Genomic DNA, 24,526 nt, shown 5'->3' on the forward strand with positions numbered 1-24,526 from the left:
CCTTTAAATGTCACAGGTTTGCTATGACCAAGCCGTCACATATCAGGCTCTTGGTTTTGTGCAAGGTATTGCAGACCCCTGAGGAGACAGAGATAGGCCGAGGGTGGCATCTCCAATCCGCCGGGACTATTGATCTCAGTCATTTGGGTTTTCACCGCCGGGGGCCATGTGCTAATGTGCACCGCCAGTGATTCCACGCATTTCCCTGCACCGTGCCACATCTCGGCAGATGTGGGGGAGAGCGCTTTGTCATCAGCGCAATTTCAAATCGTTAATGTGCCCGATATTACTCTTAAACGCCAAGTTGGATTTAGCTTTTAAAAAAAACTACCCAAAATGTAGGTATAGCAGAGATCTTTTTTTAGGGGGGACTGGGCTGGGGATTTTTTTTAACGACGCATTGTCCTTCGATACCCAGTGTATAATTGCACCATTCAGTCCTGGTCAAAGAGCAAGGGATTGCAATCCTAAGGCATTGTGAGAGCCCGTTACAGACATACTTTCATGTTGCTGCATTATGCACCCTCGAAATGGTCCACTTTGCAGTGCAGAAAATGAAGACCATTACTTTTAAAAGTTTGAGGCCCAGCTCTTTGGAAAGTGAGAATACAAAAGGGGGATAGCTTTTTTAGGGAAAAGTTACGTCGGTGATTTGACCATTCTGCTGCCCCTTTTGGAAAAAAATCTCTGAGATCTCTCAGTCACATGAAAGATGCAGACATCAGTCGCATGTAATGATGCATGCGAGGCCTTTGGGATGGCACGATGGCCGTCACCATCAACTGCAACTTATTTGTGGGACCTCACTCAGATGTTTTCACCTTCTTCTAATCTTTGTTTCAGAATGGAGGAGGATTCCGCCCAGTTTGCCATGCTACTGAACCGGCCTCTTATTTTTAATGTAACCTCACACCCTGCGATTTGCCTTAGAGACTATTTTTAAATGGAGAAAACAGGCCCGGCATCAGTGAGTTATCGCTTCTGCCCACCTTGTCGATCCTGACGTCGCCCTACTCAAAGAACCTTTCCCAGGAATCTGTGACAAAAACAAGCAAGTGGGATATTAACTTGAGCTGCAATAATGACAGGAAGTGCCTCTAAAGTGTGTTTTGTGGGTCAGCCAGTTGAATAACTCTAGATGTTCAGGTTTCTTGTTTACCCCACACTGTGAATCAATCCGAGAGGTTTGTAGGCTTGTTGGTTTATCTCACTGTGGTGGCACAAATCCATTTGACTTGTGTTCCCATATATCTGTGAAGCCACCTCTGATTGGGTTGGTGGACATTTACAATTTACAGCCCATATTTCGCCCCCCACTTCGCTGTGATGAAAGTTTCTCAGGTGTGTGTGAAATTACAATCGGGGAAGGCGGCAACAAAATGGAAGCAGCAAGCTATTGGTCAGATGGCCTCCCGTCAATCATCTTCTGAAAGAAAACTGAACCTTATGACACGAGTCTCCAAAATTATGTCAGCATTCAGTGCCTGTCCTAACAGCAGAAGGCTTGATGTATCCTCAGGACAGGGCTGAGAAGGGCTCGTTAGATTTTTCTGAAGAAGTACAAAGGTATATAAGTAGAGGCCGTTGTGTCAACACTGAACAGACTCTATGTGAAGAGACGCTTGGCGAACGCAATGAGGACCTAGATTAAATATATCGAGAGAGTGCTGGAGGAGTGAGATTGAGGATTATATTCTAATGAAGCCTCCGCAGGCATAAATGGGGCCGGGGCGAGATTTACCTGGCCGTTCAGCATATACTGATAGCTCTCATGTGGGATCAGCGGTGTGCTGAGCGTGAGGGGCCCCTGCACTCTGCCGGGGCCCGCTGGAGAATGAGAAAGCAGCGGGGGGATCGATAAGTATCGACGCCTCTCTTCATGTCCAAGGCGGCAGCCGCTTTTGTTCGACGGAGCAGTTGAGGCAATTTGGAGAGCTGCCTCAATTGGCCACCTCCGAACAAGGCTGTGTAGAGGAGGGTGATGGCGGTGATGATGCTGGGTTATTTGCTTTTGTAAAGGCAATCTGTCCCCCTACATTAATCTGAGTTAAGGCAAAAGCAAATATTTTTTCAAAAAATAGTCAAATGTACCTACAAACTTTAGCCTTACCATGTACATGTATGTGATAGACTGCTAGGCATTGTCTGTGTTGCTGTGCTGCTTTCAAGAAGTATTTTTCATTCTGAAGATTTATTTGTTAAGACTTGCTCAGTGATTTTCGTAAATCCTCTTTTTTAGATCCTCTTATTTGCCACTTTGTCCCTAGTTTCATGTCTGTTTCTTTTTCTTCAACTGAATTTACGCAGCGTTTGGAAACATCCCAATGTTATTTTGAATATACAGCTCTGGAAAAACGTAAGAGACCACTCTCTATTAAAAAAACATTATATCTGCATTTTAAAATCCTGGTTTAATCCCAGTTTTGCTGCTTCCAAGCTCAAAGTTTCTAAGACAGTGGTGCACGAGAAAAAGGTGAAGCAGGAGACACTGGGAAAGACCCAAAAACAGCCAGGAAGAGGGCAGAAGATGACTGCCAACTTATCCGGCAGTGCCTCATAAATCGGTCGATGGTCTCAAGTGACCTTCAAAAATAATGGGAAACATTAAGTGGTGTGAAGTGCACTGCTAGGTCAATTCATAACAGGCTTCTAGAAGCAGGAGTGAAGACCCATAAAGCAAGGAAGAAGAATTCATCAATGAGAAGCAGGGAAGAGCCAGGCTGTAGTTTGCAAAAAAATGTATATTTTACACAGAAGTGTGTGAAACTGAAAATTTTGCTGTGATCTCTTAATTTTTCCAGAGTTGTATGCGCTGCAATGTGCTGCTAAGAGTTATAGTCAGATGGATAAAATTTAAAAAATGCTTAGTAATGTCTAATCATTAGTTGTTCCTCAAAAATGCTTTTTCCCTATATTTAGCAGCTCAGTCCTGCTGGTCCTACTCGCTGGCATCGTAAGGGGTCCTGGTTTGGCTCTGCTTGAGTTACATTAGCACTCTGACTCAGACTGTGAGATAGCCTGGTTTCTGTCCTCTGTGTTGCTGGGTCTTTATATACATTTTTTCTAAAGTTGTCGGAGACAAGTCCCCACATGGAGAGTGAACTATGAAAAACAAACTGTGTTGGGGCATCTGCACAGTTAAATGTTCATTTTATGTTCATGTATATTGTTGTTTGTTGTGACCATTGATAAGCTTTCAGTTCTTTTTAGTATCAGAATATCAGGAGCTATGTGGTATCAGAATGAGATTCAATGTGGAGTCACCACATTACCAGAAAAACAGTAATTTGTGTATGTGTGTGTGTGTGTGTGGATTGAGTTTACATGACATTGTGGGGACCAAATGTCCCCCACAAATGTGATAAAAAAACCTGTTATTTTGACATTGTGGAGACCATTTTTCAGGTCCTCACAAAGATCTGCAAATGCACTCAAAAAAAACGAAAAATGCCAAAAGTCTCGTATTTAGTTTGGTTACTTATGGTTAAGGTTAGGGCTGGGTAGGGGTTAAGATTGTCATGTTGTGATTAGAGTTTTCCCCATAGGAATGAATGGAGAGTCCCCACAAAGACATGAGTACAGGTCTGTGTTTGTGTTTGTGTGTGTGTGTGTGTGTGTGTGTGTGTGTGTAATGAATATCAGAATGGAGAAGAGACTAAGCAAGCACCCATGACCTCTGCACTTGTGTACATGTTACATCTAATGTGCCTTTGATATAAAATAACTCTTTGTGACTTAAACTTCCATGGCTGATGTACAGAAAACATATTTTTCTATTTTATTTTTCTCGTCATGTAGTTGCCACATTGGACTGCGAGATAATTGCTGTGTTGAAATGCTTAATGGCTAAGATTTACAGGCAGCCATAAAACAGGCATTTAAATCATTTATGGGCATATGAGGTATTTCAGTTCTGAAATGTGCCTGGTGTGTTATATGAGCAAAGATGAAAGACGGACATGCTTGAAACTATATAGACGGTATCTGTGTTCTGGCTACTCTGATTACCAGTAGTGTCTTATTTTTGAAAGGGCATGTCCTATGTTCAGATCCAGGCAAGAATAAACTGTATCATTTGGTCAGACTTGTTGGCGTGACACAGAGACGATGTGATTTAAAGGGGCTGCGTCTTTGGAAGTCCATCACCAAGCAAACAGGCAACGAATGAAGTTTGTTCAGTCTACAGTCTATGACACGTTTTTACTACTGTCTCTGTATTTTCTGCAGGGAAAAAGCAGTTAGTCAATGGTGATGTGATCCAAGCACCAAAATGTCTGTCTTGGTCTTTGTACTCGTGATATCTATCCCTCCCTTTCCTGCACCCAGTTCATCTCTCATTCAGCGTGACCATAAAGCTGAAGCATGGAACTGAATCAAGCCAGCTGCTTTTGGAAGCAGCGACGGTCCTACTGATGAGCGTGACTGGTGGGGAGTGTGGTGCAAATGAGGATTGGGCTGCTGGTGGAGGCCTGGGTGCTTGCCACTGGGCATCTGGAGGTGAGGTGGAGATGACTCCACAAGTCTTTCACCATTGTCCATCTGCTAGGGGCCGATTGTAGGGAAAAACAACTAAAGGAGGCGGCGTGGTGGCCCAGAAGTGGAGGTGTGAGCGACAGAGGAGGGTCCGTGGATGAGAAAAGTTGTGATTGGTTGGGAAGGAGGTCTTGGCCAGCTGGAATTAATGAAGGACGAGGCATGAGTCAGTGCTTTTGCTTGACTCTGCTCTTGAAATGGCAGCTAAGCAGTTGCATGGCTTATCGTTGACTCAACATTGATCCTGTACTGCAAAGGCTGCACAGCCAGGCCATGCCAAACACTGCCTTCTGGGCAAAGTGCATGGTGTAGCGCCTTCAGAAAAGTGCTTGACTGCTTGAATGTTGTAATGATCTGCATGCGATGTGGCGATCAGAATGGAAGTGGCCTCTTCATAAGTTCCACCTACCAGCCTGTCAGGCTCCTCACTTTGAAACTGATTTGCCTGCTTGGAACTCAGGTGACCCTCCATATAAAGAAACAAAAATGCTTTCTGCATTTCTGCAAGGTGTGTGTATAATAAGTGTACGGTCTGCCTCTGATGCATGAAAGTGTGTATGGGTAGATGTTCTGTGTAGGTGAGTCTGACCCTGAATTAGAAGCATCTTACGTTCCTGTTGTCATGATGCTAAGAGCTCGGCTGAGTACTGGTCCTGCATCCAGCACAGCTGACAATGTCAATATGAACAGGACTCGACAGGTCCAAAGACTCGCAGGTGTTAAATATGCTCCTTTTCTAAGGTATTCATGGTCCACTCATGCCAGTGTAGATGAGTTTACAGTCAGGGGGAGCTTGGAATGAACTTTCTAGAGGCTAGAAGATACAAAATGTGTCTAAATGTTTTTTTTTTTGTTATGTGTTGTGTTATGTAAGTGTGGTTAGAGTCCTGTGGTGGGTAGTGCAGCCACATGCCCCTTGGGAGCTTGTGCAAGGTCTTCAAGCTCCGAAAAATGCTCCAGAGGTGATGGACAGACAGTTGACCCTGCGCTCAGAGTCCAAGCTTTGCTGTCACACACATGTCTTAGAAAAGGAGACCAAGATGAGATATGTGAGGAAAAAAGACATTCCAATGTACCTCTTCCTGTACTTGTACAAACCACAAATAAAGCTTCAATTTATTTTCATTTGACCTCACAGCTTCAAGGCTGTAGATGTTTCTGTGTGACAATTTTTTCTATGCTCAGTACAGCCAAGCCATTTGTGTGAACCTTCATGTATATACGCGAGTGAGTGAGTACTCTGTGATGGTCCATCCTTCTCTCCTTACTTCCTGGGCTCAAAGTTGCCATAACTCTTTTGTTTTAAAAGCTATAGTACCAAACACCTGGAAAAGCAGCATTACAAATTATCATACTAGTATCACACTGATGTGTCTTTGGAGCAGATCATGCATGCTATGGATAATTCAGAAAAGGACTCTTGCTAATTAAACACTGCTAATGCATCCTAGGGCGGACTTTGTTATTAATACAGTAGGCCTATAGTATATTTTTTTCACTGTGCATCTATTACAGGGTTGCGGTGTATAAATTAGAGGGTGTTAAATTCTATTGCATATGGAAATCTAGTAATTCTACGCAGACACGATGCGTCGGTGCAGATTTCGTAAGTTTCATAATCACACTTCATACCAATTGCTGAGTGACTTTGTTTCAGCAGGGTTAAGAGGACAGCTGTTGGAAGTCTGAAAACGTTTAAACAGTGCGAAGTGCAATACCTTTGCAAAACGGCACTGAACGCTAAAACACGTTCAAATACGTGCCATTCTTTACGGGGAAAGCGAACTTGAGTTTCAGTTAATCTGCAAAAACTGTTATTATTACTGCCAATCATCAAGTTTATTTTTCCGGTCAATTTCTCACTACCGAATTCAAATAGTGCACTTATTACATAACGTACGTGTTGCGGTTCATTAGGTGTCTTTGTCAATATAATTGTTCTAAAGCGTAAAACCAGTAACATCTGCACAATGTATAATTTACAATACATAGGCATACAGTATACATAACTGCAGTATGCAGAAGCATATATCTATTGTTATAATGGCTAACTACAAGTCTTTGAATATTTACTTCATTCTTAACAAGATACATAAAAATTGTTCGCAGATGCGCATATTATATATTAAAGAATAGCATCGTTGATATTACAAATAAATGCTTCACATCACGAATATATCAAGTAAAATAAAATAAAAAATGCCGACTAATTACAGATACGGAAAATTACAAAAACAAGTCACTGTGCCATTTTGAAATATGCGTAGCCTATATACACAGAAATCGTCATTATACGGATGGCATGTCCATAGAAACCGCCTTCTGTCGGCTTAGGTGAGCTGGTATCCCCACCGAAGAGAGGTGCATGGCACTGGGCGTTTAGAAAAGAAAGATCTGACGCTCTAAATTGAAGATTCCCAGTCTCGCCACCGTATTATCGCTCCCACCCGGATTACCGAGAATCTCTTCAGATCTGACATGCCACAACATGTGTTTATCCCGTATTTCCGCAGAGGGAAGAGGGATCCCGCAAAACAGACAGGAAACTGGTGTTTGCCCTGCTTGTGTCTGGTAATAAGTCGAAGATCCAGCGTTGTCTTGGGCAGCCATGTGATTTCCCAGAAATTCATGTCCACGGAATGTATTGCTGGATACATTTCCTACACTCAGCTGCTGTGTTCCTATGCATGGAGAGTAGAGACCAGTGTATATAGAATATTTTTCGGAGTTAGCGGTTACTGTCCTGCTAGCGCGGTCCAGCATCGTACGATATTGGTTGAAACTCTTTTCTGACGCTTTATAATTAAGGTTTCGGGGTGACCTTTCCTGCGATTTCAGCCTTTTGTATGGTTTATCTGTCTTGCGCGTACTTTGCGAATGGGAACTCTCCGGGTGTGAAAGGTGCTGATCATTCATAGGCATCTTCTCGGCATCGCCTTTCTGCTCCCGCACCGGATCCCCTAACACGCACCGCTGTGTTTGCCTGCCGTCGTGGATCTCGTCCTTTTTTGTGGGACGAGGCTTGTGCCATCTACGATGAGAAGCCAGATTTGCTGGGCAGCTGAAAACTTTGTCGCACTCCGGACAGCGGTAATCTACCCGAGCTAATCCGGAGCACATGTGCTGCGCCAGAGAAAAGGGATCGGGATACTCCACCTTGCAAAGCTGGCAAATGAAGTCACCCAAAGGCTTGGTGTCTACCGTGAATAGTCGCATTTTCGAATCTCCCCTTTTCTTTATTTTTAGATCGAGGGTAGAGCCAGTGATGACATTCTTCCTAAAGCTAATTTTGCTCTTATCTTTGTGATTTAGAAGCGAGCATTTGACTTCGCAGCCAGAGTCACTATTCGTGCGTCTGACAGTATGATGAGGAGGCGCGTAGTGATGAAGCGGCGAGTCCGCTTTAACAGGAGCAGGTAAGTTCACGTGTGAGCGCATCTGCAGCCTCTCCTCTGACCCCGTGCACTGAGTTGAGTCTGGACACGCAGAAAGGCGAAGTCCGTTTTCCATGCTCCAGTCATTCAGCCGTTTTTCTGTCGACTCTGCGTGACTTAGAGAGGTTTCGTTTTGGTCACAACATCTGGGATCCTGGCCCCCGACCGATAAGTTTGTGCAGATTTTGCTTCCCACTTCCATTGCGCATTCGGATGGGTGTGTGCGTTTGGTTTCTGAAAATAGCGCAAACGATTCCCATAAATCTGCAGGCGCCCTCCAGACATTACACGGGGCACCAGGCATATTGACAAGCTCATGTGGAGTTCCCGTGGTTGGATCAGCACTGGGATGTTTTTTGTCCCCATAACGTATTTTACAAAGCGACGTTGATATCCATCTGTTCCTCTTCACTAAAAATCCCCTCGGCATTTTTAAATGGCGATCTGTTTCCTCCGCTTTCTGCTTTTGTGCAGGGCAGATTGTTGACTGAAACCCAGGGAGTGCAAGGTTCGTGAATAAGAGAAAAATGGGCTCTCACGTGATTGAATATGAGTTTGGAAAAATAGGCTATGTGGTGCTGCTGCCTTTTGTTTCACGTGAAGTCACGGTTTGAGTCTCGCGAATCAAAGCCAATCCCAACGGCATAGTGTGAAGGAGGGGCAAGGTTAAACGGGTGCTCTTGTTGCCAGTATCCTTTGGGTACCCTTTTTATTTATTTATTTATTTTTCTGAGTTTAAGTCAATTTCACAAAACCTTGAAATACATAAAAAGTTAATAGGCCCATATATTAAATTACGCAGTGTTATGTGAACATCGTATATGTGACGGTCTTCATTTCTGATGAATGAAGCTTGGAGAATATCTAAAATCGGCATAAAATACGGCATTATTTATTTAAAAGTCACTGTTAATTACTTCGTTGCTCATCCTTCATCGAGGCATCCAAAATTTCCCAGAATCCCAGTCCCGTCAAGAAAAAAAATGTAGCCTGCATTTGTATTTTAACATGCGCTCAGCTGTTTTACACTAAATTGTGACGCCTTATTTCAACCAACCAAATATGAAACGGAACTGAAATTAATGCTTCAGAAATAAGTCAGGAAACCATCAGTAATGCATTCAGTAATCTGTGCATGCAAAAGTGCTTTAAATGAGGTGTAGCCTATATACTTGTAAGCGGTAACTAGCAGCTTCGGATGTTTCAGCGTTTTCTAAGTCAAAGCTTATCTAATGAACACGTCCACTTAAATTAAGGAAGGATTTATGGCATTGGTGAAATAGTTAATTTGTGTATAAGCCTAATTGCTCTTTTCCCAGTTTTTTGTTTGAACTGTTTTGGTAACAACCATTCAAGATAATGAATACATAATTTACAATTTGCATAATTTGCAAAACCATTTCTGTAAAGAATCCAATTTTCCTCCAGTCCATAAAGCTCCAACAGACATGTATATCCACCCCTATAGACATAATCTTTATCGATTACAATCAATGTATCTCATTAACATGCAACATTTGGAAGCTCACGCCATGGCTTGCGGCACCAACGAAAGGAAATGTCTTTATCTGCCGCCGTCCTGCGTTCAAGGGGGTTGTGGAGTCATTGCTATCTCTTTTGGCAACGGAGTACAGGTGCTTGTAGCTTTATCGCGTCCGAGAGTGGGACTGGCCTGGGAGGGTGCCCACGGGCGGCCGGGGACCGGCTGCTCTCTGGGGTTCACGCTCCTTGCGAAGCTGCTGAGGCTGATAAGAATGAGGACGCTTTATTCTCATATTTTCGATGGCCAGCCGCTTAGTACCAAATTAACTGGAGCTGGTCATATAGGATTATGCAGCTATGGAAACTGATTCTGAATTGTTAATTGTAAAGGTCTACTTTTGTTTCTCTAAATCATTTTGTTTTCATGAATGATGTCTTTAGTCACTTCAGCTTTCATACTTCATAAAGACTTAGTAAATACTTCTTCAAAATCGGGACTTGGGGGTAAAGGCGTAAGTTTGGTATGATCATCAGTAGGGACCAAACCAGCCCCGAACCCCCACCCACCAGGCCCGTAGCCAGAAATAAATTTCGTGGGGGGTCCGATAACCCTCTTCATATGTCCAACTCGGTAGATTTTTCCGCCCCGCGGGGGGGTTCTTCTCCGTAGATTTCGTGCTGTGGGAAATTCACTACGTGGCCAAGTGCCTGAAACACACTGTACTCCTACAATACTGGTAGAGCCGCGTCCCTACCGTCCATAGCTAAATCTACTCACTTTGAGTTCAACGAAATACCGTATGTTTAAACGCCATCTTTTTCACATAAACGTCTACAGTAAACAGATCCGTGTTATGCGAGTCGGATACAGGCTACAACCAAAAACTGTGGATTCCTAGATATGAAGAAAGCCAAGATGAGATGATTTACTGATGATCTTTGAAATGTGTGGCCATTTATAATTGTTTTTAAATACTAACTTCAATTGGGTTCATACAAAATCATACCAGGATTAGAAATTGCGTAGATAATGCATTGTTACCCGTTTTGTCCACCTGAAAATAGCGATTGCTTTAGCACAAGTTCCCTTTCTATATTATCAGTATTTATTTATTGATTCTTTTGTACTAGGCAAGAAGTCTTAGTGGTGGCAGATGAACTTCAATCCAAGACCGAGGAATTTCAGCACTTCTGAACTGCAGACAGCTCCGCGGCGAAATTCCGTTTCACCCGCGAGGACAGGGACTCGGTGTTTCATTTGGTTTTATGTCTTTACATAAAATGGCAAAAATGCCTATTTGTTTAACTGACTACAGCGCTGTAAAGTGAACCTGCATTTGAACAAGCATCACCAATACATATTTATATTATTAGTTCCATTGATTTAAGACAAAATACATTATTAAATTATCGTAACATAATTTTATAGGTGAGTGTAGGTAACCAAATTTGGTTAATATCTGTGCAATTGCTTGACCGCTGTAACTAACACTTATTTAAATAATAGCATTTATTTTATTTTATTTTTGCACTTCGTTTTATAGTCTTCTGTTGTCATGTCACGTTTAATCACTTCAAGTAAACAGACATAAGGCTTCTGGGTGGCTGTTCATCTTTCCCTCCAAACGTCCTGATATTAGGCTGGCCTTGATATAACTCAGTCAAGCGCTGCCCTCTAGTGGCAATGGTTTACAAATACCGGTATTATCTACAGTATTTTTCTATGACCGTCCTATTTGTCTCTTCTGGACTGGATAACTTCCACGACAGATTAATTTCAAGTATGGCACAGCTGACTGTTTTAATAATAGGAATGACAGAATTATACAGCTGACACAAACACCCCCAAGTTTAACAAATGATCTCATCTTAAGTCAGTAGTGACTAGCTTCACCATTTTTGTAAACTACTCCATCTGTACACTTAAACAAAGGGACTTCCAGCCATTTATCCATGGATGGCTATAGTTTTACACTTGGCAGTATTTATGCTATGGAGATTGCTGTTTAGAAACATGAAGTCATCAAACATAATGGTGGTGCTTTTGGCTTCATCTGATATGCAGACACATAACGTTGAATTCTGGTGTCTTGGCTATCAGGGTGCCAGTGATTTGGAGCACACCCCAGCAAGGAGAGGCTCCAAGAGAGGACAACACCATGGACTGCATGCTTGTCCATCACGGGACACGAGAGCCCACACTCAATTATCTGTTTACTAACATGAAAGAAATAATAGCTATTTGGGGAATGTGTCTCTTATCAATGACTGCAATTTTGTGACTAACTCGTACAGTAATACTTAAGTCATTCTACAGTGTAAAACCCCGGGCTTCAGGCCAGGAAGGTAGATACTAGGATGAGATGTGAGTTGGCTGTGTGTGAATCACGTGTGACTCAGTGCAGCAGAAATCCAGCGTAAACACACCCATAATCGTCTTCCATACCCATCGTGAGATCAGAATAGAAAGTGGAAGAACCGAAACCACAAGGCATGTATGATGTGTCACGCTGTTAATTCTCATCCATCATGCAGAATTGCTGTCTAGGATACAGCCAAAGTACACAATGACGCCGTTCCAAAGTCGTCATGGTTGGGATGCATGACGCTATCCAGGTGTGCTCCATGCACACCCCCACTGGCACGACACACCCTTTGGCAAAGGGAATGTGATTATCCTGGTAACACAGTGCCATGACAACCATTCCTACAGTGAGAGAGCCAAACTACTGCACTCCATCCTCCTTCCATTTCATTGTCCATCTATGTTTCTTGGGATTTTTTTTATAAGCACAGCATTCATTTCTATGGGAAAATAATTAGGAGGAATTTTATAGCAATGCCCAGACAACGGCTATTTAAAATGATCTCAGACATCACAATTTATTTTAATTACATGTATGTCTGTGTTTGGAAATGATAAATATACACAAGTGCATTGACAACAGGAACGAGTCATGCTGAGATCCACAATCAGGTGGGACTATGAGGAAATCCTGGGGCCAGGCAGCATGCCCCCCCCCTTCCCAGGTATGGGGCCCCCCTCCCCAGGTATGGGGCCCCTCTCCCCAGTTATGGCCAGTCCCAGATACACCACGGCAGACCTGGAGTCACCTCAGGTTCGCCCCCTAGTCTTCTCGGGTTTCCCCCAGGTTCCCATTCTCTGCAGGCGCCAACGTTCGGGCCTGAGTCTGGCCATAAGAACGGGCGTACATGCTTTGCGGGGAATCACCTGTAGACCCGCACTCCTGTCACTTACCGCTGACACTACACTCAAACTGCAATGCTGTGTTTTAATTTTCACCAATAAAGCAAGATGCACACAACACAGTCAGATGGTTGTTATTCAGTTGTCTATATAATATTTATTATAATGACATGGCATGTTGTTTTTTTTTTTTTTTTTTTTTTTACATTTTTTTCCTCTTTAGCCATGTATTGTAAAATGTATCAAACGTTACCTTCTCTGGATATGAAAGAATCTCAGTACTTTTTTTTTGCAAACTGCTTCTTAGTGTTTTGTAACTCGCAAAGCCTATTTGCCTGTGATTTGACTGCAGAACAGTTTAGCCTGACACAGAAGGCTTGGAAAAGCACCTTTGACCGACTGAGGGTAACTCCCTACGAGTTAATAAGATACTGCAGCACCGGTTTGATCCCCCCCCAGAATAAAAGGGTTAAACCACAGTTCAGGAAGAACTTTGTGTCCCTGGGATTTTTTTTTCTTCTCAGGGTTGAGTCCAGCATGAACTAGCGCAAGGGACATTCCCGTGAATCTTGCTGGAGTTGTGCAGTGAACGTGATCAAGATGTTATTATTGGTGCTTTTTGGACTACATCTAATAATATCTTGTTTAATAATAGCCACACGTTTTCCATTGGAATCTACAGGCTTTACGTGTATGATGAATCCCCAGAAAGCAGATTTGCTCTGGTCTCCATTCATACCTGCTCCAACAAGGCAGACTGCAAATTAGCAAATTACATACTATATATAGTGACGTTATATATAGGCTATATATATATATATATATATATATATATATATATATGCATAGTTTTTAAACAAATGACGTGTGTGTGTGTTTGTGTTTATATAAATCGCACACACACACACACATATATATATATATATATATATATATATATATATATATATATATATATATATATATATATATATATATAATGTTACGTAAATGACGTCAGGCGCATGCGTCTCTCGGAAAGAATATACACGGATACTGTTACTATGTTGCCGCTGTATTTACTAATTCCCCAGCGATTGTGCAAACCCGAGGTGCCCCAGCGTTTCGTGTCTGAAGTGTGAACAACCGCATGTCAGTGGAGTGTCCTTTTAATCCGTCCCGATAAACAATCCCATATATAATGCTAACCTTTAACCATATTTTTGTTGCCTATACGCCGTCTGAAACGGGGATGTAAACTTAGGCTTGAAGGCAAAAATCGTGAGGTTTAAATGTCTGATTCCGATATCCTATAAACAAGACCTTTGTGGTTCTTTTTAATGCTTTAATGGTGCAGCATAAAATAATATCATTTATTATAGTATTAACAAGAATAAGAATAAAACTCCCAGTCGCTGCATTTATTTTTCGTACTGTTAATTCTTCGATTAATTTACCTGCACCCAAAAATGTATCTGCATACATGCACTCATGTTCAATAACAGCGATACAATGGAAACGGTCCTTTTTCACATGCGGAATAGGAAACTACACTATTTCATTATTACTCCGTGAACTCGTTTTGAGGGGAATTTCACCATAAAAGCCCGTGCTGAGTTTCCCTTCTGTTCCTCAGATAAGTCATACCTCCTTCGGAAAGCCCCCTATCGTGCACGCAAGCTCCTCCCCATCAGGACTTATAAAAACGCAAGATCCTCCCATCCGCAGTCATACCATTGTGGCTTGTAGTAAGAAGAACTTAAACCAAACTTCAGCGAAGGAAAAATGGCTTTGTGTCGCGTTTACGGCACCAATAACCAAATGGATTATGAAACTGGTATGGATTCAAAAAAGGTACCTTGCAGTGAAGACCGCCTGGACAGCGGATTGGATTCCTTGAAGGAAGAGTTGGACAGTATTGTGGATAATATGGACACTTTGCGCGTGGATAACCACGACTATACACAGACTGATTACATCAACGAACCATGGAAGCTGCAAAGGACGGAGGACGGAGACACGTAAGTTTCCTTTTCCCATATCTATTCCGTCAATACTAGCTTTAAATAACATTACAGGTTAATTTAACAGTCGGCTGCAAGTTTGTTCGGACCCTCGCTATCCACATTTGCAAGAATGTCTCACGAACTTAATGTTCGACAGTATGCATTAATAGTTAAAAAAAAAAAAAAAAAAAAAAACATTACAATTATCTGCTGAACAACCACTGTGGTCGCTACATAAAACATTGCAAGTTATAAAGGGTACAATTAAACAACGTAGAAGATGGTGTGTCCCATAGGAGTATGCAAAAGAGTAATCAAATGATGATAATAATACATTAACATGCTGTGATACTCAATTGTACTTTAAATAAAGAGTACTTTATGGGGACTGAAAGTTCAGCCACTGCGTCCCTATGGTCTGGCGTAAGATTATTATAGGCGGCGCTCGCATGCGTAAGCTGGAAAGTCCCTGGCGCTTTGCCCGGAATCGAGGCTGCTGATAGTGCATCAATGTAGAACCGCCTCTAGTGGAAATAACCTGACCAGAAAAAAGAAACGCATGTGTGAAATACAGATGCAAATGCTCCGACTGTTGTGGCTGACTTCTGTTCCCCCCCCGACATATTTCCAGGATTCTCCACCTCGCCGTCATTCACGAAGCGAAAGATTACGTTTTCCAGATCATCAACAGGTCCCGGAACGAACCATTCCTGAACGTCCAAAATAACCAAAGACAGGTAATTGTTAAAATTGTTTCATAAAATGTTAATTCATTTTCTGAAGATCTGACGTGAAAGTAAAGGAATGTCGAGCTTAACATTTCCCTCTCTGGTCTTCCAGACTGCCCTGCACCTGGCCGTGATTACTGAACAGGCTGACTTGGTGGATACGCTGTTAAAGGCTGGCTGTGACCCCCAGCTGGTGGACGACTGTGGAAACACTGCCCTCCACATCGCCTGCAAGAAAGGCTCCCTGCACTGCTTCAGCGTTCTCACGCAATACCGTCCCCAGCATCTCGCCTCCATCCTCGCTGCACCCAACTACAGCGGTAGGTTCACCTTTCGTACCTCCGCCCGACAATGATTGCCTTCTGTTCCCTGGCCTGGACCCCCGTCCCTGAACTGGTGTCCGCTCTGCTCGTTACAGGTCACAACTGCCTACACATAGCTTCCATCTTCGGTTTCCTGTCACTGGTAGAAAGCCTCATCCAGCTCGGGGCGGATGTCAATGCACAGGTGGGTGTCTTCTCCACCATCTTCTGTTGAGACTTGAAGTGCCCGCAAGGTGACAGGAAGTGGTGGGAAAAACAGCAAGACCTCATATGCATTTTACTTTGCCCCCTCCCCCCAGGAGTACTGTAATGGCCGAACGGCACTCCACCTGGCCGTGGATCTGCAGAACCTCGAGCTGGTGAAGCTCCTCGTCGCCAAGGGTGCCAACGTTAACAGTGTGACGTATGGTGGCTACACCGCCTACCACCTGACCTACGGGAGGCAGAGCACCGAGATACAGCAACAGCTGCACGCTCTCACTGCACAGGATTTGAGGGAGCTTCCTGAGAGTGACGAGGAAGACAGCGATGAGGAGCCTTCATCAGAGGAAGAAGATGTAAGTTTTGTGTCAATCTGGTGGAATTTCAAAGTGACCCTGATGGGGAGAATTTAGGTAGAATTTGGTACTTTTTTCCCTCTGGTCCTAATGTTTCTGGCTTTACCTCCACAGATCTACGATGACATTTTCGTCAGAGGGCAGAAGTAGGGCCCATTTCCCATCCTTCCCTCCCCCTCGCCCGGCGGTGCAGAGAAGACTACAGAGTCCCCTGACAGGTCCAGCGCTGACATAGCGTACAGCAGTCCCAGGTTCCTGCCCTGGTTCTGGTCCGACTCCGGCAGACCCGTCACAGCAGGTCCAGTCCAAAACCAAGTGGAAGCTGAAAGCACAGAAGGACCGGGAAGAAAAGACTGAAATCATCCATGGCGAAAGACAGAAAAATATCATCCTGGCTTCATGGAAGATTTATTTTTTTTTCAAAATGTTTATGTAATTATGTGTATAGATATATAGTGTACATAATGTAAATTTAATGTATTGTGTAGATATCTCATGTTCATTTTGTGCAAACACCATGGAAAATAAAAATGTTTTCTTTACGCTCTTGTTGTGGTTGGCTGACAGTGGGAGTAAGCAAAATGGTGATGAAAAGGAAACCCTTTAGCTGTTTAAAATGCCCCATTTTCCGGCAGCCTTTGGTTAGGGTGACAGTGATCCAGAGTTCTGTGAAGATGGAAATGAAATGACGCCTTACAATGTGCAGAAGTGCAAGTACATTGACATGCTTTGCATCTCCCATCTTGCTCTCCTTTGAAACACAAACACACACAGCTGGGAGCAGAAGCTTGGGGTTCATGTACAAGGTTAGGTCATATACCCAGTACCCCTGTAGCATTATGGATGGCTAAGGGTTCTTGCTCAAGGGTCCAACAGAGATGCTACTATTCTCCTGAGGCTGGGGATCAAACCGGCGACCTTCTATTCACAAGGACAGAGGCTTAGCCTGCTGAGAGCACACATAGGACAGACTGTCTTACATATTTACAGTGACACATTCAGTGTCATGTCTGCGATTATAGGAGGAAATTCCATGGAAAGACAGCAATGCAGGGAAATCCCTCAGCTGTTTGAGTGTGTCTTCCTTCATAACGTGCTCTGAATATTTGGCAAGCGTTCCAGAACATTTCTTAGTAAATAAACTCCAGTGTTGAGCAAAAACTCAGAATCAACAATGTTACGACACCGGGCAGGAAAATGCCTTTTCTCTTGTACCTCCCTCAGGCCCAGAGCAAAAGGAGTGGTTTCCATGCTCAAGTTAAATTCCCAGCTTCTCTGATAAGTAAACAGGAATTTCCTGGGGATGTGTGCAGAAAAAACTCCCAGCTGATTAACGAGATGAGCGTGTACTCTCATAATGCAGAAGTGCGGAACATTAGGGACTTAATGTGTTCATACTAATATTTTCCAAGATGAGTAATGTTTATCATACTCATTAACTCTCTGCAATTAGTATACTACATGTTTCTGATTTTACTGGGACAGAAGAGCCCTCAGTAAATAAATCATCTGGGCAGCTGTTAGTTACTGTGGTTTTTTGAAGATTTTTAATGAACTGAAATCCCATTAGATTAGAAAAAAGAATCTCTTCTTTACAAAGGACTGGTGAAAGCTGCCAGGAATCAGCTGTCTGGTATATTGTTACATACATCCTGTATAATAATCATCCCATCAGAGCTATTGTAAATCAAGGGAGGACCTCCTGTGCAGGTCACATCCAAAGTAGCCTTAAAATGCGACATGCCTTTGAAGCTACGCATGCACCTCTGTGAATTATTTTGAGAAGCACAGAGCAGGAGCCTCTGATAGTCTAGGGAAAGCGAAACGCTTGCAACGTAGCAGAGGTGAAGGAAGCCATACCGTGAGAACCACGCTGCAGAGGATGGCCCGTTTTGAAAGTCAGAGCAAACAGACCTGACTGGCTTTTTGCAGCAGTTGTAATTTCCTGTTGCGTGAATGGGACACAGTCCGGCAGCCCGGAGTCGGTGCAGGCTCCTGAGATTACGCTTTTGCTCACAACACCTTTGATTGAGGTCGCAAGTTACGTCAGCGACCCATTCGCTGCCGGGGACGGTGAATTCCTGGCAGCGGGTGAGGCCCCCCTGCACCCAGCCAATGTAAATGACTCGAGTCATACTGGAGCCACGTTCAGCCCGATTGGTGCAGATACCCTGCTCCGGTGTGGTTGGCACATCTTGCAGGTGTGACAGCATGCAAGGCACACAGTCCAGCCAACTCCATGGTACACGAGACAATTGGACAGTTTACTTCACATCAGAAAGGACACAATTGCACAGGAAACTGAAGTATTAAGTAGACTACATAAAAGAACAACTCTTGTTCAACAAAACCCTTGTTATGTAACCAGTTTTTTTTGTAACTTAAAACAAAATAGCCATTTAGCATGTTACCTTAAGACAAAACTCAGTAGCCTTTCAAAGTACTAAGCTAGTCTTTTAACACATCACCCTGAGAAAGTAAATGAATGTCAACTAAAAACAACCTGGTCCAATCCAGTTTAGGCATTGAAAAAAACTTCTCTGCCCTGTGGTGCATGTCATGTGACAGAAAGATGTGTAGAAATGAACCCAAACAGGAAGGAAGAGGAGAGCAAAGTCTCTTAGCTTCTGCAATAATGTCCTTGTGAGAATTTCCCTCGCGACTAAATGTGGCCTCGAGACGGAACTTAGTAACACCGCTGCCACTGAGGTAGAAGGCATTTTCCCAGAAAGAAGGAAAGTTTGATGGAGACTTTACAATCACATACCACTCATTACTCTTGGGTACAATGTGTGGAAGACGATGGGGAGGGCACATGTTTCTGGGAAAAGCATGAGAAACACCAATCCCCCAAATCTCAGTTTGAAAGTTTCATCACCAGGTACCCAATCATTGAAATGCTTCTCAAAATAGGCCAATATGCATTGTAGAAGTTACCGCAAACATCAAAGAAAAAAGAACGACATCCGGGAGATGGGGATCTACCAAATGAATGATTTCAAAGAAGTGGTGTTTTTTCTCCAAAACATTATCTTTAATGCAGGGTAAATATACAGCAAACAACAGCGTTGCTCTCGGGCTGAACTCTGGAATACGAAGTGGCCCTCTGCAGCTTCCCTTGTGTGGTGACATCGCTCAGTCCCTCTCTGCTAGTGACACCAGATGAGAGTCGATCTCAGACTCAGAAAGGATCCTGCAAGGGACCAAAAGTAATGGAAATCAGAGCTATAGAAAGCTAAGAGAAACCAGCTAATACTTCCTCAGGATAAATAACATATTTACCTAGCAGTCAAAGGAGTTAGTTGGAAGGCCTGAGTGGTTTTGATGCATTTGCACCATTTCTTCTACATGTGCTGCCGCAGATTAGCAAGTGCAATAGTATGCAGTTTAATCAAAAGGAATATCAGAGACATGATGATCTTTGCTACCTGTTTATGGACAGTATAGTGCTCAGAGTAAAACTGACTTAAGCTCTATCTGAAATATTACAAATGCATTAAGCTCAGGCGGCACACCTCATCGGAGTAATAATAATAATAAGACGGTAAAGAAGAGTAAACAAAAAGCTGTGCATGGGCCACACCCTCCTTGTAGAAGGGTAAGGCCTCAGCTCCTATTACCTGAACTTAGGGTTCTCTGTTGTCACAACTCCAATCTCCAGCTCTGAGGGCTTGAAGTCAATGGACAGCACTGTGGACAGGCAGGTGATCGCCGTCTGTTGGGCACAAAGCAAAACATTACTGGTTCATTGGACTGTGGTTGAACCCTCTGGGGTCTAAGGCCTTGTGAGACACTTTTGGAGATGTCTTGATATGGTCTGACTTCTCTACAGCAAAAAAGATAATTCAATATGACCTATATTTTTGTTTTCAGTTACAATAATAGGGCAGCAGTATCTTGCCAAGATTTTATTTTCCTTTTAGGGTTAGGTTAGGGTTTTTTTAATAAAAATGCATTTTGCTAAAACATGCTAGAATAATCTTCATAAATCACAAATTGTTAATATCCAGCACACTTTGAAACACAGATCATTGTGTTGAACAAGTCTTAGCTATGTAAATGTATTAAAGTCATTTACAAATTCCTTTCAGTTTAATTAAAATAATAATAAAAAAAACTATGACACTGTTTCTGTTAAATTGTCTCTACCTGGGCAAACAGCTGTGGTCATGAATATGAATGTGATTCACCTGGGGAACTCCCAATACCCAAATAAGCCTGTCAATGGGCCTGTCTTTTGTTGAATGTCAGTGTGAAATGAGACAAAAACATATAGCATTTGTAGTTTCTCTGTGTGTAGAAAGCAATAGGAATAGTAGATATGGCAGAATAGGGAAATCAAGAACTATTTTAGCATGATAAAGCACAATCTACTTGTTTTGTGCCAGTCTTTAAAACAATTTCTTCTTAATCCTCATTGTTGTCTCAATCTTCATCGGAGGATGAATTAATTTCATCACTGCTGTCAGGAAATGATGGAACTTGTAGCAGAGCTACTTCAGCGGAGAAATGAGAGCGTGCCATTGTGAAAATAGCAAATACAAACTGCCTTATTTTGCGTGCCATTTTATCTCATTCTGTCTGTTTTTTCCACACGTGGCTTATCTCCACCTCTGACGAACTTGTCGCTGGCATATCAATAGCCGCTCAAACTTGTGGCCGTGTCGACAGGTAAGAAGCAACGAAGGAATGCAGAAGCGGATTATTCTCATGATTTCATATAAAATCGGAGGTTTGTAATGATATTTTTCTTAAATCTGTCTGACATAAATGGAATTCTTTTGGTTGTCGTCGTGCACTTTAGAAAATCTGCTTTGAGAGGGAAAAAAATAAAGCAACATAACACAAAACGTAATATGTATGTATTTTATGAAAACAACAATGTATTGTATTTGTGAGAACACATTTTGAAGTAGATTTCAGTTTTTAATTATGTATTTTTTGAGCATGCGTAATAGACATAACGACGTTAGTTTCATGCATTTAAAAACATTTTCCAAGTTAAGGTGCTGGCACCACTTAACTGGCTAAGTAATGCCATCTCTTTAGTTTTTTTAAGATGTGTTTTTCAGATGTTTCTTATGGATTAATTTTCAGAGTCAAATTTATTAAGTCGACAACCTACTATGGAAGAAACAGTCAAAACTGGTCATTCTTGGAGCCCTTAAAATGAACAAGCTATAACACACTTAGAGTCAGGATATAATACATCATAATATATCGACTGGGTAAGAAAACTGGAGGGAGCACTGTGCATCTGCTTTTGACTTCTTTGGAATCAATTTATCTACTCAACAGCATCTTACCTCTACAGTTTGCTCAAAGGTCCAGTCAAGTTTCTTCTTCACCTTCTTCTCGAGGAAGCTGGTGGCCTCCGTCTGTTTCACGCCGGCGGCCGTGGCCTTGAAGCCACAGTAGTAGCCGGCAGGGTCACACTTGTACACCTGGGGGCCAAACTCCTCATCTACTCCAATCACAATCATGCCTGGCACGGAAAGAACCATTTCAAAAACACAACTCGGCCTGTTCTTTCTCTAGTCTTCACAAGCAGTTAATAAGACTTGATAAAAATGTACAGTTGCTGCACAGCTCAGTCCTACAACACCATTGGAGAAACACTCCTGGTGTTGGGATTCCAGGTACTTACAGCAGCCGAGTGGCCTCATCTCTGCGTTCTGCGTGTACACCTGCGAGATGTCCGCAATCCTCTTGCAGAGCATGTCCACGGGGATTTCATAGCCATACTTGTACTGCCAGTTAGCGGCCTCATAGCGTGCTCTCTGTACCTGGGACCTGCTGTCAGCTGGAAATGGAAAGAACAAGCAATCCGGCAAATAAATGCCACCTGAAAGCCACCCAAAGCACCGCCTTTCAGAATTTCAGGGGCCTTCAGTGGATAATATTTGCATAAATAATTCAAATAGTATATATAGAAGCCTGCTCTGCACGGAAAACAGTTGTTCTACCTCTGGATATATGCTATTCTATTCAGATATGCTATTCTATATACCTGTCATCCCAGACATCACGCAGCCGATGTTTTCTGTTATCCTGAATAAGTGGGTGACTGTGGCAGAATCCAATAGTTTGTCCTACAGGAAAGGAAAAACATAGATTTTGAATTCATTAAACATGTCAGAATTCAAATTAACTATATCTGAACCAAATGAAAAAATGTCACATTTCATGCACTGATGAGACGCTAAGAGACGCAATCATGGAGTACTTACGGGCACTTTTTTCTGTGTGACAACAACGGCGCAGTCTTTGCCTCTAACAGCTACTGAAGTGAGGCCGCCTTGGTTTATAGCCTTGAAGGCATACTCTTTAAAAGAAAAAGTCAGTTAAATAAATCGTGCACATCACATAAGAATAACTGTAAATAGTTGGGCTACAAAAACGCTAATATGTTGACCAATCCAAACTGCAATAAAAATCGCTGTATAATAACAGCAGATAAAATGAGTATTCCGCTCACTCACAAATTGCAATTATAAAACGCAAGGTTTACACACACTTAACGGCCAGCAATAGATCAGAAATGACCGCTACTTGCTGATACGCTTATCACTACAAATTTAAAAGCATATAAATGTGTAAGATGTTAATCCAGGTTTAATACTTTGCTAGACATGTATAGCTTCTGAAGCACTTATTAAAGTTCAACCCTAATGTGCAGGGTTCTTTCCCTTTCGTTATTCAAAGCAATAACAATAGATAGGCCTACAAAAAGCCTACCGTTACTTTGCAATTATTCATTAAATAAGAAATACTGTTTCAACTCACTAGCTCACTATGCGCCGTAAAATAAACCTTTAAAAGACACCAATCCTCACAACTTCTTCAAAATACGACATTAGCACAATAACATAAGAAAAATAGTGGTGGCGATGGGAGCCATGACTGAGCACTTCGCAAGCCAGCGGCTAGCCGGCGTCGCTTTGCTACTTACCTACTTGGTAGAGCCTACCCTCAGGTGAAAAGATTGTAATGTGTCGGTCAAATCCCGCACTGGATCCCCGGGACATTGTATTTCTATATTTACAACGATCCAAGTATAAAAACTTGATTTGAATAAAGCTGGCTAGCTGTACCGCACACAACTGTCAGGCAACATGAAAAAAATCCCTCACCCGGAAGTGCAGGATCACTGCCGGGTCACGGGGGCGATGGAAGCGTTGCTATAGTGACATGGCATTTAGAAAGTGCCGCTATCTCTGTGTCTCTGTTAGGGATCATCTACATTGCGTCTTCTTCTAAATAAAATTATGTGGAAAACAATTTAGTAGCAATCAATCCTAGATTAACACATTCTAAATATGAATGTAATGTATTTTATTTCGTTTTTACAGATTATTTTACAGGTTTGGTGACTGCAGTTTTGTGGGCCTTGGTGATGAAGCATGATTTAAATCTTCAGATGAGGCTTGCAGTTTACTGGCCAATCTCCGTCCCTATCCTCACCTATAATTACGAACTGTGGATAAAACCAAAACAACAAAGTCACAAGTACAATAGGCTGAAGTAGTTTCTCTGTAGTATTCTTGGAATTTCAGTTTCGGAGTGACATCAATATAGAGCCACTGAGGTAGTTTATCCATTTTTATAAGGACCTGGCCACTAGGTTGGCTCCCAAGGGAGCTACTTATTGTGTTACAGGGTGGAGGCCCCAGAAATGACCTAGGAAATGCTGGAGATGATTGAAGATGGTTTACATCTACTAGCTGGCTTGCGAATGTCTGGGAATACCCCAGAACTATCTAGAGTCCGCGGCTATAGAAAAAGAGCTCCGGTCTGATGGGCTCAGCCTGCTGCCACTATTACCATCACCAGGAAAAGTGATGTGAAAGATGAGATGTGATCATTATCACATTGAGCCTATAATAGGATCTACAAGATAAAATCCGAAGATACCCTGGATAGTATGGTGGTCCATCACAAGCCACACACAGAGAGTCCAGTCTACCTAAACAGCACACTCTGTGGGAGGGAGCCGGTGTTACTAGGGGAAACCCACAAGTAGTAGAAGCATACAGCGCAGACTATGGTAGGAATCAAACCCACAACCATGAAGGTGTGAGGCCACAGAGCTATCCCCTCAGCCACTGTGTTGCCTGTTTAGGCTATGGGGTTTCGGAACTTTTAATAACTCGGTGGCATGACCTGTGTATAGTATTTAGGGTGCAAAGATAAATATAAGATAATGTAGGACAGATCGGCAAAACGTAGGTGGAAATGCTATTGTTAGTAAAAGCTGGGGACGCATGCTACTGAAT

The 24,526-nt window shown here is 42.6% G+C and overlaps 3 protein-coding genes across 3 annotated transcripts; 1 reads left to right on the plus strand and 2 right to left on the minus strand.

Annotated features, from left to right (window-relative positions):
- Positions 1–6,744: 6,744 nt before the first annotated feature.
- On the minus strand, positions 6,745–8,043 carry LOC111841785 (insulinoma-associated protein 2-like). Its single transcript, XM_023807777.2, has one exon. The coding sequence runs from the start codon at positions 8,041–8,043 to the stop codon at positions 6,913–6,915; it is 1,131 nt and encodes a 376-aa protein (XP_023663545.2). The 3' UTR covers positions 6,745–6,912.
- A 6,305-nt stretch (positions 8,044–14,348) lies between these two features.
- Positions 14,349–16,792, plus strand: nfkbiaa (nuclear factor of kappa light polypeptide gene enhancer in B-cells inhibitor, alpha a). Its single transcript, XM_023807722.2, has 6 exons — positions 14,349–14,657; positions 15,274–15,379; positions 15,483–15,690; positions 15,789–15,877; positions 15,993–16,250; positions 16,365–16,792. The coding sequence occupies exons 1-6, from the start codon at positions 14,422–14,424 to the stop codon at positions 16,398–16,400; spliced, it is 933 nt and encodes a 310-aa protein (XP_023663490.1). The 5' UTR covers positions 14,349–14,421; the 3' UTR covers positions 16,401–16,792.
- Positions 16,793–19,260: 2,468 nt separating this feature from the next.
- On the minus strand, positions 19,261–23,413 carry psma6b (proteasome 20S subunit alpha 6b). The gene is made up of 7 exons (XM_023807779.2): positions 23,203–23,413; positions 22,481–22,575; positions 22,261–22,342; positions 21,898–22,053; positions 21,557–21,735; positions 19,871–19,965; positions 19,261–19,443 (listed from the first exon to the last, which is right to left on the minus strand). The coding sequence occupies exons 1-7, from the start codon at positions 23,276–23,278 to the stop codon at positions 19,386–19,388; spliced, it is 741 nt and encodes a 246-aa protein (XP_023663547.1). The 5' UTR covers positions 23,279–23,413; the 3' UTR covers positions 19,261–19,385.
- Positions 23,414–24,526: the final 1,113 nt, after the last annotated feature.

The sequence above is a fragment of the Paramormyrops kingsleyae genome, chromosome 19, assembly GCF_048594095.1.
Source record: "Paramormyrops kingsleyae isolate MSU_618 chromosome 19, PKINGS_0.4, whole genome shotgun sequence".
Lineage (NCBI taxonomy): Eukaryota > Metazoa > Chordata > Actinopteri > Osteoglossiformes > Mormyridae > Paramormyrops > Paramormyrops kingsleyae.